General features: G+C 39.2%; 1 protein-coding gene across 1 annotated transcript in view; it reads left to right on the top strand.

Moving 5' to 3' along the window:
- The first annotated feature begins 513 nt into the window (after positions 1-513).
- The window catches only part of KLHL14 (kelch like family member 14), a 117,804-nt gene continuing 102,974 nt past the window's right edge, over positions 514-15,343 (top strand). The window contains exons 1-2 of the mRNA XM_073679217.1: positions 514-1,091; positions 3,620-4,541. Of these exons, the coding sequence (XP_073535318.1) occupies positions 3,652-4,541 (890 nt within the window). The 5' untranslated portion in view covers positions 514-1,091; positions 3,620-3,651. The remainder of the gene's footprint in view (positions 1,092-3,619; positions 4,542-15,343) is intronic.

The raw sequence follows: 15,343 nt of genomic DNA, 5'->3' as shown, positions 1-15,343 counted from the left end.
ACAGGCTTGGGGTGGTAATATCTCCTTATTATAGGGGGGATCAGTAGTGTAATACTTTTTATGGAAAGTTTGTATAGGGCACGGAGTAGATGACAGGCTTGAGGTGGTAATATCTCATTATAGGGGGGATCAGTAGTGTAACACTTTTTATAGAAAGTTTGTATAGGGCACAGAGTAGATGACAGGCTTGGGGTGGTAATGTCTCCTTATTATAGGGGGGATCAGTAGTATAACACTTTTTATAGAAAGTTTGTATAGGGCACAGGGTAGATGACAGGCTTGGGGTGGTAATATCTCCTTATTCTGTGAAGGGGGGAGGAGGGGATAGGAGTTTATTTTTTGTCATAAGACAGCTACTCATTCATCCAGATCACAGCTAAAAAAAAAACTGGTGGCAGAAATGAGCAGTCTCGGCTCAGCAGCAGAGTCGCCCGCCTGTGAAGGCAGAGAGAAATTGACTAATTAGCAATGCGCACTAAAACTTGACGGTTCTTTATAGAGAGAGAGATGAGAGAGGGATGGGGAAAGGGAGGAGGAGGAGGACAGGAGGGGGGAGGGCTTCGTTTCCCCCTTTTCTTTCTTCCAAAGATGTTTGAAATCGCAGTCATTTACGCTCGACAATTTTTACAATAGCCTTGAGCCATAATTTTGCCCGGCTCCTCAGCATCCAGCCCCCTCGCATGGTCTCTCTCCACCGGCCATGCACGACCGTTTCTCTCCCCAACCGTGGATTTCCTATTACTCTCGTTACGACTCACTGAGCCCCAGGCCCAAGGATAATGATGTGTTGTTTCTTGGTAGCATAATTTGTCACACGTACATTTTTTTCCCCTCTTCTTCTTCTCCTTCTCTTGCAGGAAGCTCTGCTCACTCCCTGTCTCCTCTGCTCCCTCTCTCCTTCCTTCTCACACTTCTACTATCATTCCTCTCCTCTAATTCACCATGATCAAATGATCCTTCCCTGAGTGCACCGACTGCCTGGAGTTTGTGGGGATCACAAGGAGCTGCAGAGCTGACACTGGGAAGGAGGCACAGCCTTTTTGGGGTGGGAAGAGAAAGTCGTCCTAGACTTTGGCATCCGGTGGAGGCAGGTAAGTTGGTGGTCTGGGGTGGACGTGGACGTGGACGGTGACACTACACGGGAGGTTTGAGATTGTTGACAGTAAACTCTGAACACAGGGAAGAGAATAGGAGGATGGGAGGGAGGGGAGAGTGACCAGGTGCAGCTGGAGGGAGAGCCTCCTGCAAAGCCTTAGCCTGCCATTACCTCCGCACATGCTGCTGAAGAGGGAAAGTAGCCTGGGATACTAGCAGTGCCCCTAACCCCTTCACTGCCAGCCTGGCATGCGGGATCACTGCCCTGCAGCACTGGGATCAATCCAGATCAGTAGGTTTTCTTCCTAGTCATGTGGATTTTCTTACAAAAAATACTTAGAAACATACTTTCATAGGAAGGCTCCTAGGCTGAGATCCATCTGTATGCACAGCATAGCCTAATGGAAGGCAGTGATCAGTGTGAGCTGTACGGCGCTATGGACTATGTCGGTGCTATAGAAATGCTGCTTTTCTAATATTAGACCAGTGGTAGAGGGAGCAGGGCTGCAATGTGCTGCACTCACTGTGATCTTATCCAGAGGATCTCTGAGATCCTGGAGATGGGATGAGCTGAGGAGCATTGCTGCTGAGGATGATGATGATGGTGGTGGTGGGTCTGATTCTCAGCCTTGCTGCCAGCAATTGTTTCAGCAATTCCTCATTTCCTTTCATAATTAGCTTGTACTTTTTTTGGTGTTAAGTAAAATTTTCTAGAGGGCTGTGTAATATGTAATACTGGTGATTACTGTGCAATCTCTCAGGGGGGGATTATAAAGGGATCCAGTCATAGCAAATGTGGTTTATGTCATTTTGGCTTCATCTAGAGCTGTAACTATTATAACTATTGCTTTATGCTTGATTAGAAATAGTGTAAATAAGTAAGGTATAGAATTATAACTTGGAAATAAGTGAAAATACTGGAATAGTCCAAAATTGAACTTCATATATTTTGCAAACTGAGAAAAATACATTTTAGCCTTTTTTTCTTATTTTGGAGATAGAATAAAACTGGAGCGCTCTTCTAGTTACTGGGCCACTTTTAGGGCTCTGTGACTGAGGTGCATACAGTATCAGCAGGCACATGGTGCTTTGCAAAAGTAGCAAGGTGTCAGATGTGTCTGTGGGCAGCTCAACATTATTACTATGTGCTCAGACAGAATGGGAGGGACTGTGATCATCTCTACAGTTACACCAGGTATCACAGTGACAGCACCTGGGATATCTGTAAAACAACTGTCCATTCAATTACCAGTAGCACTAAGCTTTTGTCTTAATATGTATGGCACTGCTTATGTGTTTGACGGCAGATCCTGTCCTATTAATTTTCCACAAAACAAAACTTTTACCAAGTTTAGTAAATAATAAAGCATAAAAAATAATGTGCAACTGTGCCCTCCTGTGCAAATCCATATGCCATATATTTATTATATACATGCTATGCATTATTATCTATTATTATTTGTTATTAAATTCTCTATGAAGTTACTGTTTGATCAAGTATGACAGGACGAACTTATAGTTTCTAAGTGGAGTCTTCCTATTAACCCATTTAAATAATAGTTATTGCTATTGCTTGGGTTTGTGCACATTATTCACATATTTCTCAAAAGAAGTAGCAAAAGAAAAACACAAGCACATTTTTCTGGTATTATACTGTGGATGCAGATGTGATCACTCCTCTTCTTTTAAAAGAACTATGAGAAATTCAGAAATATAATTTATTAATGAAATTAAGAGGATTCTACAGGTGATTTAAAATGGAAAGATCTAGAGAAATGAAATCCCAAATAGTACAATTTCTGTAAGAATATCAGTCACGGATAAATATCTCATTATCACAATCTTGCCTTTTTATACTACATCTGTTCTATGTTGTATTCTACAGAGTCTATGATACCATAACAGAAAATAAGCTGAAGCTGATGAATTATGCATCTTAGGGTTAAAGCATCTGTGTCAATGCTTTTAAAAGTTTGTGTATTACTCTACGAATTTGTGTTTTACAATCGATACTTTTAGGTTTTCTTAAAGAAGTCAATGTCATTCTTTGCATCTCAATGTTCAAGTAATAAATTCTTGAAGATATATTAGGCACAAGGTTATTCCGTTCAACTCTTGATCATATATGTAAGAATTTCGCAATGATTCAACAAAGTTTTATTATTTTTGGGGAAAAATTTCAACAAAAACAGTTAATTAAAAAACATACTTTAGGCGAAGTTCACACTTGTATTGGAGAATCCATTAGGAGACTTTGCTGCAAGTTCCATCATTTTTAGGTGTAGAAAAAACGTGTCATGCTGCCCCTTTTTCTGTTAAAGTGATGGACACTCAAATGGAATCCAAAAAGACCCCATTTTAGTCAATGGCGTTGTGTAGTTATTGGCATTGTTTGTCATAGATTCCAAGTTTCCTATAATGGAACAGAAAAATGTAACTCTGAATGCTAGTGTGAACCTAGCCTTAGCATTATAGTTTGCTTATCTGACAGTAAAGTTTTAAAATGGATTTTCATTATTCGTAGGTATCTGCAGAAATTCACACTAGAGTCCCACCATGTCCAGATCGGGGGACAGGACTTCCACTTTTGACCCGAGTCATAGTGATAATCTGCTCCACGGCCTGAACCTCCTGTGGAGGAAGCAGCTCTTTTGTGATGTGACCTTGACTGCCCAAGGACAGCAGTTCCACTGCCACAAAGCTGTACTTGCATCTTGTTCTCAGTATTTCAGATCTCTTTTCTCCAGTCACCCTGGTCAGGATGGCCTGTCAACTGGTCCAAAGGAACAACAGCAACAGTCAGATGAGCCTGGGACACCCTCCTCTTCTCCAGATGAGAAGATGCTCGTCAGCCCTAGAGCTATCAACAACCTGGTTTTGCAAGGATGTTCCTCAATCGGACTCAGATTGGTCTTGGAGTACCTTTACACAGCCAATGTTACCCTATCTTTAGATACAGTTGAGGAGGTATTATCAGTCAGCAAGATCTTGCATATTCCTCAGGTGACAAAGCTTTGTGTACAGTTTCTCAATGATCAGATTTCAGTGCAGAACTATAAGCAGGTGTGTAAAATTGCAGCGCTTCATGGCCTGGAGGAGACAAAGAAGCTAGCCAACAAGTATTTGGTGGAGGATGTTTTGCTGCTCAACTTTGAAGAGATGCGCTCCATGCTGGACTCCTTGCCACCTCCAGTGGAGTCTGAACTTGCTCTCTTTCAGATGTCTGTACTTTGGCTGGAACATGACAGGGAAACACGTATGCAGTATGCCCCAGATCTGATGAAGAGACTTCGCTTTGCTCTCATCCCAGCTCCAGAGTTGGTAGAGAGGGTACAGTCAGTAGAGTTCATGAGGTCAGACCCGGTATGCCAAAAGTTACTGCTGGACGCTATGAATTATCACCTAATGCCTTTCAGACAGCACTGCAGGCAGAGCACAGCCAGCAGGTGAGACAAAGCCATCCATAACTCCTCTTACTTCCGCCATGTTCGCTGCTATATACTGTTGCATTTTTCTCCTTTTCTATCTTGTATGCAATGAATGCTCAAAAGAGGGTGACTCCCTTTGGCAATCATTTTTGTTAGAAGGGTCCCACAATAATAAGATGATCACAAAGTGTCTCCACCACTATCAGGTGTAATCTGCTGGAGGACCCGGCGTATATTGTTCAATTCCCCAGCAGCACAAATACAAGGTAAATGAAGCATTACATGTCTGTGTACTGGATGGACGTGCTGTGTCCTCCAAAGGCAGACACTCTTTGTAGCCACCTCTATCCAACGCAATAATGGAAGCCCCATAAGAAGGATTGTCCTTCATCAGAATGGCTTAAAAGTACAGTTCACATTAGATTTTAGTTGTTAGTGTATGGTTTGTACGTATAAATAGAAATTTCACAGTATATTTTCTTGTAAGGCCACATTCACACATTCAGTATTTTGTCAGTATTTTACCTCAGTATCTGTAAGCCAAAACCAGGAGTGAAACAATCAGAGGAAAAGTATAACAGAAACACGCCACCACTTCTGTATTTATCACCCACTCCTGGTTTTGGCTTACAAATCCTGATGTGAAATACTGATCAAATACTGAATGTGGCCTAAAAAAAAGTAATATGCAAGCTGCTGCTATAATTTCTAAGATAAACATGAATATGCATATAAGCGGCTCCCTTTTGTTTTCTATCAAAGCTATAAGTCAAGAGTATTCCCAGGCGTATACCTCCGATGCACACCTCCAACATATGCTATTGTGGAGACCTTTGACTCCTGTTGTAAAAAAAACAACAACAAGTAATATCATTTTTATTAGGCCTCATGCAGACATTAGTGATTTCTCACATACACAAAAAACAGTCCTAGGGTCATCCGAGTTTCATCAGTGTTCGATCACTATCAATTTTTGCCATCTGAGTTTCATCAGGGATTTTCACATACATATAAAAAAAAATATATAAATTGCAAAGTTTCTCCTATTCATTGCAATGGTAATGACTGACAGCACACGGATTGCACACCGACGGCATCCGTGCGCTGTCTGTGATTTTAAAAGACCCATAGACTAACATGGGCAATTTCCATCTGTGACGGACATGTCTCCGACAAACGGACCCCCAACAAAACACAGATATATGAATAGCCCCATAGACTATAATGGGTACCTGAAAAATGGACGTCTGAAATAGCCCTTACTATGTGCCTCCATATAGGATAGCATAGTAGTGATAAAATGAATTCAGTCCAAGAGGCACTGTTATGGCATGTGCTTTCTCATGTGGCAGATGTGTAGTTAAATTAAAAGCCCCAATAGTAAAGTTAGAGATTGGCCCCCACCACCTAATTTTCACTAAAATGAATTGTAGTCATTGAAAACACAGGATAAGTCTCTTTACTCAAGCACCAGTGGATGCATAGCAGTATAAAACCTCAGATCTGCACATACGGGAGTGCAATGGCAGCAGAAAGAGACCACTATATTCATAGATAAAAAGGAAGGACAATCCTGCATCTGAGTGGGCCCCCTATGCCTCCACCCCTATAGATTAGAATCATCCCTATAGAGGTAGGATCAGATCAGCCTGATATTATCTTCCGATTCTATGGGGAATGATAAGATTCCTGTGCTTACTGTGCATTGTAGGACATTGACTTTAGAGAATATAGGCTGCCGTCTGCTCATTCGAGTAGGGAGCTTGAAATTTCCACAGAAATGCATTATTACTAATTTGATCCTGTTTATAAAAACTGAGGCCTTGATTCATCATTTGCTGGATTTTTTAAGTCGCTTTTCCCTTTTTGTCTTGTAATATTAGTTGTCGTATCAAAATGGGCAGCAGGGTGGCTCAGTGGTTAGCAGTGGTACTTTGCAGCAATGGGGTCCTGGGTTTAAATCCCACCAAGGACAACATCTGCAAGGAGTCTGTATGTTCTCCCCATGTTTGTGTGGGTTTCCCCCGAGTTCTCCAGTTTCCTCCCACACTCCAAAGACATGCTGATAGGGAATGTAGATTGTGTGAGCCCCAATGGGGACAGTGATGATATTGTCTGTATAGTGCTGTGGAATTAATGGCGCTATATAAGCAAAGTAAAAAAATAATGATCAAAATGGCACACATGATTCATGAATTTGGTGTAAGGTCAAAAAGTTGGCTTTCTTACTTTCTTGAACTTTTTGCAACCTTTGGCACCAAAAGCCACATGTTGACCCCAAAAGTCATAATATTGCGCCGAAATACTGGCGTACTCAAAAATATACCACACCAGAGAGGACGAGAGTGAAGTTGCACCAAATTTTGGGACTTTTTAAAACGTCGCAATTGTTGAATCAGGCAAAAGCATCTGGAATTGCGAGACTCCACCTACAAAGCAGAGAAAAACAGGAAGGCACATGTAAAATAGACTTCAAAAAAGGTGCAAATACAATAATGAATTGGGTAAAAACAAAAAAGGCACAAAACTAGACAAAAAACAGGCACAAAGGCAATGATGAATCGAGGCCAGATTCCCACTGAAACTATTACACCATTGATTTGCTTCATTTTAATTTCTTAAGGTTTCAGCTTTTCGGTGGCGAGTGACAAGTTCTATTAAATGATGGCTTTTTAGAGTTGCTTCCGGAAATGTGAATTTTTGAGGGTGTTCAGAGAAAAAAAAATGTATTTCTTCAAATATTAAGCTTTTGTTTTTTTACTTTTGTTTTACGTTGTTAATGTTAACTTTATTCTGCGGTTTGTACCATTACTGCAATACTAAGTTAATATTGTTTTTTTCATTTTTATTTCCTTTAAAATAAAACAAAACACTTAACCCCATAAAAAACGAGGCATTATTTTCCAGTTTTGTTTTTCCTCCACTTTTTTTATTTATACATCAACATAGCCATATGAGGGCATTTTTTGCAGAACTTTGCAGAGTGGCACCATTAATTTTATCATAAGTGGGGTAAAAAATTTTGGGGGTTTTGCTTTCATGGCTTTCACTGTACGCTAAAAATGATGTGTCAAAATAATTTTTCAGGTAAATATGATTACAGTTATATGAAATTGACAAGGTTAATTTATATTTTAATGGTTAAAAAATTAGAACTTTGCAAAGAAAAAAAGATCTGTCTGTGTCGCCATTTTCAGAGATCCATATTTTTTCATTTTTCCGTCGGTGGACCTACCTGTGTGAGGGCTTGTCTTTTGCGTGCTGAGCTGATGTTTTTGTTTATACCCCTTTATGGGTTCATATGTTTTGATCGCTTTTTATAACAACTTTTGGGGTACGTGCAGCTACTAACAGCCAATTCTGTTGTTTTGATTGGCATTCACAGTATGGGATAAATATTTTTTATGGTTTATTAGTTTTGGAAATTATGTAGGCATATATATGTACATTTTTGATGTTTTATACCTAGAATTAGTCCCCTTTAGGGGCTTGAACCTGTCATGGTTTGATCATATTGCGGTTTATTGTGTAATTACCCAGCCACAGGCTGGGCTTCATAGGAGTAATACCATGGCAGACACGGAGGCCTTGAGAAGACTCCCAGCGGTCATGACAACCTACCAGCACCCCACGACTGCATTGCGAAAGGGTTGATGGGCTCTGGGGTGACAGCAGCCATGTTGGAAGCCTTGTAAATGCCATTGTCATGCTTGGTAGCATTTAAGAGGATAACCGATGCGATTGGAGCAAGCTCTGACTGCATGAGTTACTGTTAGTTGCCGGCTATGTAATAAAGTGGGCCCCTTTGCTGTACATAATGGGCTTAGCTCCAGAGCCCGCTCCACGTAGTGATGATGCACGGTCGTCATTCCGATACGGTGGCCATCGCCAAGGGCGTAAATGAATATTTGTTTGAACTTTTTCTTTTGACAGAACTTGGTATGGGCTTGTATTTTTGCTGTTTTTATTGGTACCAGTTTGGTGTCATGGTGCAATTCTGGCATTATTTTTTAGAATTTTTTAGGGTTCTGCAGGATAAAGTGTTAGTTTTATAGTATGGATCATTACGAATTGCAGTGATATTATTTATGCATTTTTTTTTATATATAGTGGGTATTTTCAAATAATAAAGCATTCGTTTACAGGTGAAAGGGTTTTGGGTATTTCTTTTACACTTTAATTCCTGTAAGGGATGAACTGATCGTTGATATAATACTCTGGCAGGGCCTTGCAAAGATGGCAGATGTGGGGACCGTCATTAAAGGGGTATTCACATCTCCAAGATCCTATACCAATATAGAGTAGGTGTAATAATAATAATATTAGCAAATACCTCTAATAGTTCTTCTGATTCACTATGTCGCTTACCCCATGTTCAGGGCATTGCAGTAGCTTAGGTATCTATGGTTACAAACATTCATATAGTGACAGTTAGTTAGTTGTTAGTGGTCGTAACCATGGATATCTAAGTTACTGCAATGCCCTGCACATGGTAAACAACAGCTAATCAGAAGAACTATACCACATTTCTAATTGGAGGTATTTGCTATTATTATTATTACACTTACTACATTGCTATGGAAACTGATTGCACAGTAGAGCTTTCAATAGTGTGACAAATGGTGCCCCCTACCTATGACTAACTTCTCAGGTATGTCATCACCATCTGAGGGGTTAAACGTCTGCAATCAACCACTACCAGTGGTGTAGGCTCAGCTCCTGAGTCTGCTCCATCCCTGCATGGTACATTTACATCCAGTTGAATCAGCTATCTAGTGCCAGCACCAAAAGTGTACGATGGATGCCGCCAAAGGGCTACATTAAATGATTTATTGACACTAGGTGGTTACCTTGCATGCATTGGTGCATGTTTGCCAAGAAAGTAGTGAATTCCCTTCTTTTTGTATTCAGTATTAAGCTTCAGTACCCTGCTGCATATTTGAAACATACAATATATCTTTAAAGAGAGAACCACCAATGTGCCCTGTTAGGGTATACGTATGTCATACAGGGTGGTCCCCTGCTCAAGACGCAGAATAATGGTGGTTCTTACTGTGGAAGTCTTAAGTTGTGTGATATATTGCATGGAAGGTCATTCATCTAAATGTGGTGCCAGGAGCCAGACCAGCAGACAAGCTCCAATATGAAAGTTGTCTGTGTTGCTTATATAGCAAATAAAATAAAATATATAGTGAGCGCATATACATGAATGCCATTTTATTGTCTGTTTGATCACATAAATGTGGTTAAAAATCTTTTCTTGGATATACCATAGTTCAGAAGTATGTAGGAGAATAGTTCCTCTTCAGCACTGTCCAGGCACTGCTTTCTATTTCTTTCTATCATATATTTGCTTATTAGGGCTTAACTTTCTCAGTATGTATTTTACTGCTAATAATGGTAAATGTGCAGCCCCCCTAGATTAGAATATATAGAGGATTATCGTTGTCATTGTCAATTCACACCAGTCTTTATGAGTGGCGTGCGCCTCCGGTCAACACACCAAAAATCTTACTCCAGTTGGGTACTATAGTGAGATTTCTGGCGTAGGGAACGCCACTGCCTTTCAAGAATTAGACAAGCCTTGATGTTACGCCCATATCGTGACCCACTCGCACCCCAGCTCTGCTCATTTTGTCGGAGCTGGGAGAAACTGGAGTGAAGATGACAAAACTCGGCAAATTTTGGCACAACTCCATGTTCCCAATAAAGTTTGTGACTTTTCAAAGCTTTTACACCAGAATTCTGTCATTAAAGCTTTGATGAATTGGGCCCCAAATGTATATGTAACATATATAATGTATGGTGACATTTTGACTACCAGCCATCTCCAGGATAAAGTCATTTATCAGATTGACATGTCTACGTGTCTAAGGGTATGTGTATATGGCAGCTGGTCCACTCTAAAAAAAACAACTTTAAAAATTGCTTTAAAAACACTTAAAAGACTCTTCTTATTCATTTCCATTAAAAATCGACTTGTTCATATGTTCAGTCTTTTCAGCGTTTTTCATTAGCCGCCTGTGAGCGGCCAGTGATAGCGCCACTCACAGGCATTATCTGCAAGTAAGGTAATTACAAAAATCCTTAGGGGCCCCGGGGGGATACATTGGGGGGTAATATAAAGTACTGGACAACCCCTTTAAGGTCTTAAGAAATGCCTGGTGGGAAAAATGAAAGTTCATGTCATTGCTTTGAAGAAGCTTCTGATGGAATTCATTCCAAACTAGGCACTGTCCAATCAAAATTTGCAAAAACTTATGGAGAAAAATTCTTCCAAAGGATTCAAAAACTCTTCAGAAAATGAAAATCTACCGTAAAAACTCCCCAAAGATGGAAGGTTTCTTGAACCGGTTTCCGTTAGAAAACTTGGAATTTTTTCACCAAAAACGCATTGTGGGAACTTAACCTTGGAGAAGTTTTTCTTTTTCTGAAGTTGTTTGGAAGAGGTTTTGAAATGTTTTGGAAATGTTTTTTTTTTCCTGAAGAGTTTTTTGCAGTTTTTTGATTGGACAGTGCCCAGTTTCTAGAAGTTTTCTTCATGATCTACTTAAAAAAAGTGACATGCACTTTCTTTTTTTCCCCCAGGAGTTTTTCATACCCTCTTATGAAAAAAACCTCAGAAACAACAAAGTGGATTTCCCATAGAAATAAATTAGATGAGTTTTCCAAAAGTTTTTGAGGAGGATTTTGGAGTTCCCACTCAACAAAAAACACCATTGTGAACATAGCTTAATGCTAGGGCTACACAACGACTTGGGCCTGAAATTTCAAACTAATAAGCTGTTAAATGCAACCTGTTCCTGGACTTAATAGCCAATACATTAATTTAACAAATCATCTGAGTAACATATAAATAAGCAAATACCTGGTACTTTAAAGAAGCGCTCCTCCCATTAAAGTTTTTATCCTCTTAATACATTGCAATCATCATATTATATAGCCCTCTGTACTTATAATTGCTCATTTTGCCTTTCTACCGCTAATTTTTCTCTTTTCTCTGCTCTGTGTAGAAACAGGAAGTCTATTTTACCTGAACTTATCATTCCCCTCTTCAGCTCCAGACCCAGCTAGGATTGTAGTTCTAATTATGACTCATGCAAGGAAAAGAGACTTCCTATTTCTACATAGAGCTTAGAAGGAGTCAGTCAGTTTTTAATCATGTGATGTCAAAGACCTAATTGAAAAGAGAAGAATTAGTTGGGTAGAAAGGCAAAATGTGCAATTGTAAGTGCACAGTGCAATATAATATAATGATTTCAATATGCTAAGAGGATAAAAATAAAGAGAAGTATGCAAAAAGGATTACCTAAAATAATTAATATTTATTGTACATGAAACCAAAGACAACATTAAAAACAGTTGAAAAGCCAAATGGCCGTTGATGACATAAACCCACAATAGAGTTTAATTCTGCACAACAATCAAGCAATTACATGGTTAACTACTAGCAAAAAAAAAATGATAAAAACACTTAAATAAAGTGCTTAGTGCTGGATATGCAAAACAGTAGCAATAAAGACAAACCGTGTTCAATGAGAATATGGAACTAACAATAAAGATTAGTCAAAAACCAAGTACATACAGCAGATTAATACAATGTGCAGATGGAAAATATATGTCACATAAGGTGAGTGTGCATAAAAATCACCTAACCCTGATAGACATAATGTAAAGTATGCAAATAAATAATATATATCACTTAAACTAAATACATGGTAAAAATCACCTAACCCCAGTAGGCATAATAACCAAACCAATAATATTCCAATAGTGTATATGAGAAAGCAAAATAAATATAAACTATGGGTCAAAAAAATGTACATACTGCCAGCACAACCAATTATATGAAATGCATCAGTCTGTTCATGTACGAAACAAGACCTGCGAAGGTAACCTGGATAATCAAGAATGCATCGATAGGGGAAGAAAAGACATGCCCCCCGTGTATCGCCACTAGAAATGTGGCTTCATCAGGGGCAATGATGCAGTCAGAGGAAAAAACTTTCATGGGAGTGTATTTGGATAGGCACGTGGACACAACCAGAGTATTAAATAGGGTTATAGGATCCAAAAACAGCAGCTTGAGTACAATTTTTATTTCTATATCACACGCAGAGAAAATCAAACTAAATAATAAAGGTAAACAGGAAAATGTAGAGAAAGTGTAATAAAAAGATAGAGAGATAGATGCGCTATGTACAGTCTTTTATCTATATCATTCATTCTATAACATGTATTTGGTCATTAATCTGAATGCAAAAAATATGTAGGTGAGCATACAATCAGCAAAACTATCAATTTGAAAATGTAAAAATGTTGCCTGGTCTGAAGAATCTCATTTTCTGCTAGCGATTAATCCACATAAATCTATTAATCCACTGTATGTCGATGGTGTTGGCTAGTGGTGGTGTAATTGGTGTGAGGAATGTTTCCTCGTCAAATATTTGGCATCTTAATGGTACAGAAGTCTACCAAAGGATTTTGTTGTGCACATGCTATGCAGACTACGGTCTTATCACCCTGTAACAATTATTTTTAGTATAATGTGTTTCTTTTGATTCTTTGTTATATTATGCCTGATAAAGAGACCTAAGTCGTCTTGAATATTTGTTCGTAACATAAATGTGAAGCAGAAAATGCTTTGATGGCAACATAGGTCTGTACAGAAGATCTCTAGCAGCTTGTTGAATCAATGTCCCAAACAGACCTAAGCAAGCCCGACTCAATATTATAATAGATTATACACTAAAATGCCCAGTGTCAGACTGATGTGCCAATGGCCCACCAGTAACATTGACTCTGGGGGCCCACTGTTCAGCTACATGCAAATATTACATTACCAACATTCACAAATTTACTTCTGTTTCTATATAATAATAAACTGGGTAGTTTGTTAAATAAAAGATGAGATCCTTCTTCTGTCTGTTTACAGTAAATAAAGTGCATTGTTCCAACTACTGCTCTTACACAGGGGAATACTCCAACGCATGGGCCTACCAGGGAATTCACCTGTTCTCCTGTGGGCCAGTCCAACCCTGAGAATGGCACATAATCTATATATAATCCCAACCATAAAGTAGAGTTACCAAGACTATTTCCAGTCAGAACTGAGTTAATATATTTAACTATATAAATATAGAATATACGACTTACCAGTAAGACGCTGTGTGGTGAGGTCACAGATCAGAGTAACCATGATAATCGTGGGGTGAAAATTCTGCTAAACTACACTGGAGACAGAAGTAAAATAACAATTGAATGTGCTCTAAGCTACAAGACACTGCTACCTCCATAAGACCATTTTCTTGATCTATAGCACCTATTTCCTTGCTGTACAAAACAAAATCTTCTGTATTCCTATGTACAGATTGAGCGGAAAAACTTGTAGAATAACTCTATGGCTTTTATTTCTAAAGTGCTGAGAACAGTCTGCAGGCAAAGCTCATCAATATCGCCGCTATCTGCTTGGACTCAGTTTTAAACTGAATTTATTGAAAATATTTCCAGGGGAAGTCTAGAAATAGCTGTTAGGTGGAAATCCCATCATCTACTGTCCTTATTTGTCAGCGTGAATACTCACAACCGCGTCAAGTAGGATTTACCTAGTCAGAGCCTATAAGGGCTTTTTCTTATGCCATTTACAAGCACCCTTTGGTGTCTGCCAAGACCTCTAGGTAACTTTAACTAGGGAAATCCTATTTTTTGTGTGGCAATGAATCAATATTTTGGATTTTTTAGCCCCTTATTCCCTAAGGCTTCATCCTAATACAGTGGATCCCAATCCTCTTACCTTGTAAGCTACTTTTAAGTATAACGTGTGGTGTTGAGTTACACTGAATGTTACAATGGTAGATCCTACTGAAGATGTGCTACCCTACCATTTATGTTACATTCTTAAGTGCTAGTGGCATTTTTTTGCCATGTTTCTTTAATACAATGTCCTCACCGGTTCCAATATGGCATAACAATATGCATGGCAGCCACCATCATAGGAAGTCATGTTCAGGTGGCCCAAAAACCACATGAGCCAATGATTGGAGAACACAGTCCTAATACGCTTTTACAGTGCATTTATGGGCATTTAAATAATGTGCAAAATCTGATTACTGTGGGAGTTTTCTGAAATCAAAAGTATGGACCAGAACCAAGCGCAGATCACCCTTGTTAGTAACATCACATAAGAAAAAAAGATTACTGTATGCACCTCTGCTTATTAAGTAGTGATAAATGCTTATAAACCAGTAGGTACCGCCATAAGACTTCACTAGAGTTGAATAGTAATATTTACAGGGTTTGTCCGCCTTCTGATAAAAGTCTGCAATCACTTTTTGTGACTGGAGACTTCTGAATCCTGACAACGTGCAATGCACACACTGTCAGGATTCACCAGTATTGCCTGTGTGAGGTGTATACTGACTAGACGGGCCTGGCTTCTCCCAATACAAGTGAATTGAGAAAAGCTAGCCGGTAGGTGAAAACATGTATGCAAATCTCAGTCTTGTGGGCAAATAACTTCCCGCTTTTATCGGCAATACCAGTGAATCTTGATAGCATGCGCAATTGCACGCTGTCAGGATTCAGAAGTCATATAGAGTGACTGAAGACTTTTATCAGAAGACCAGACAACCTCTCTAAGGCATCTATTTACAACTAACAGTAATTTGCCACTAAAAGGCAACATTCATATAAGTGTATATTTGGTTTATTCGTATGAAAAACTGACTTCACACGGACAGCTCTCGGACCAATGTTATTCAGTTGGGCTGTCCATATGGCAGTTTTTTCACGTGGATCGAATGCACGAGTGAAAGTTTTGC

Source organism: Phyllobates terribilis, unplaced genomic scaffold (assembly GCF_046119375.1).
Source record: "Phyllobates terribilis strain yellow unplaced genomic scaffold, ASM4611937v1 Scaffold_4__5_contigs__length_816908805, whole genome shotgun sequence".
Lineage (NCBI taxonomy): Eukaryota > Metazoa > Chordata > Amphibia > Anura > Dendrobatidae > Phyllobates > Phyllobates terribilis.
The sequence above is the reverse complement of the archived record's forward strand: the minus strand, read 5'-3'. Positions and strand labels throughout refer to the sequence as shown.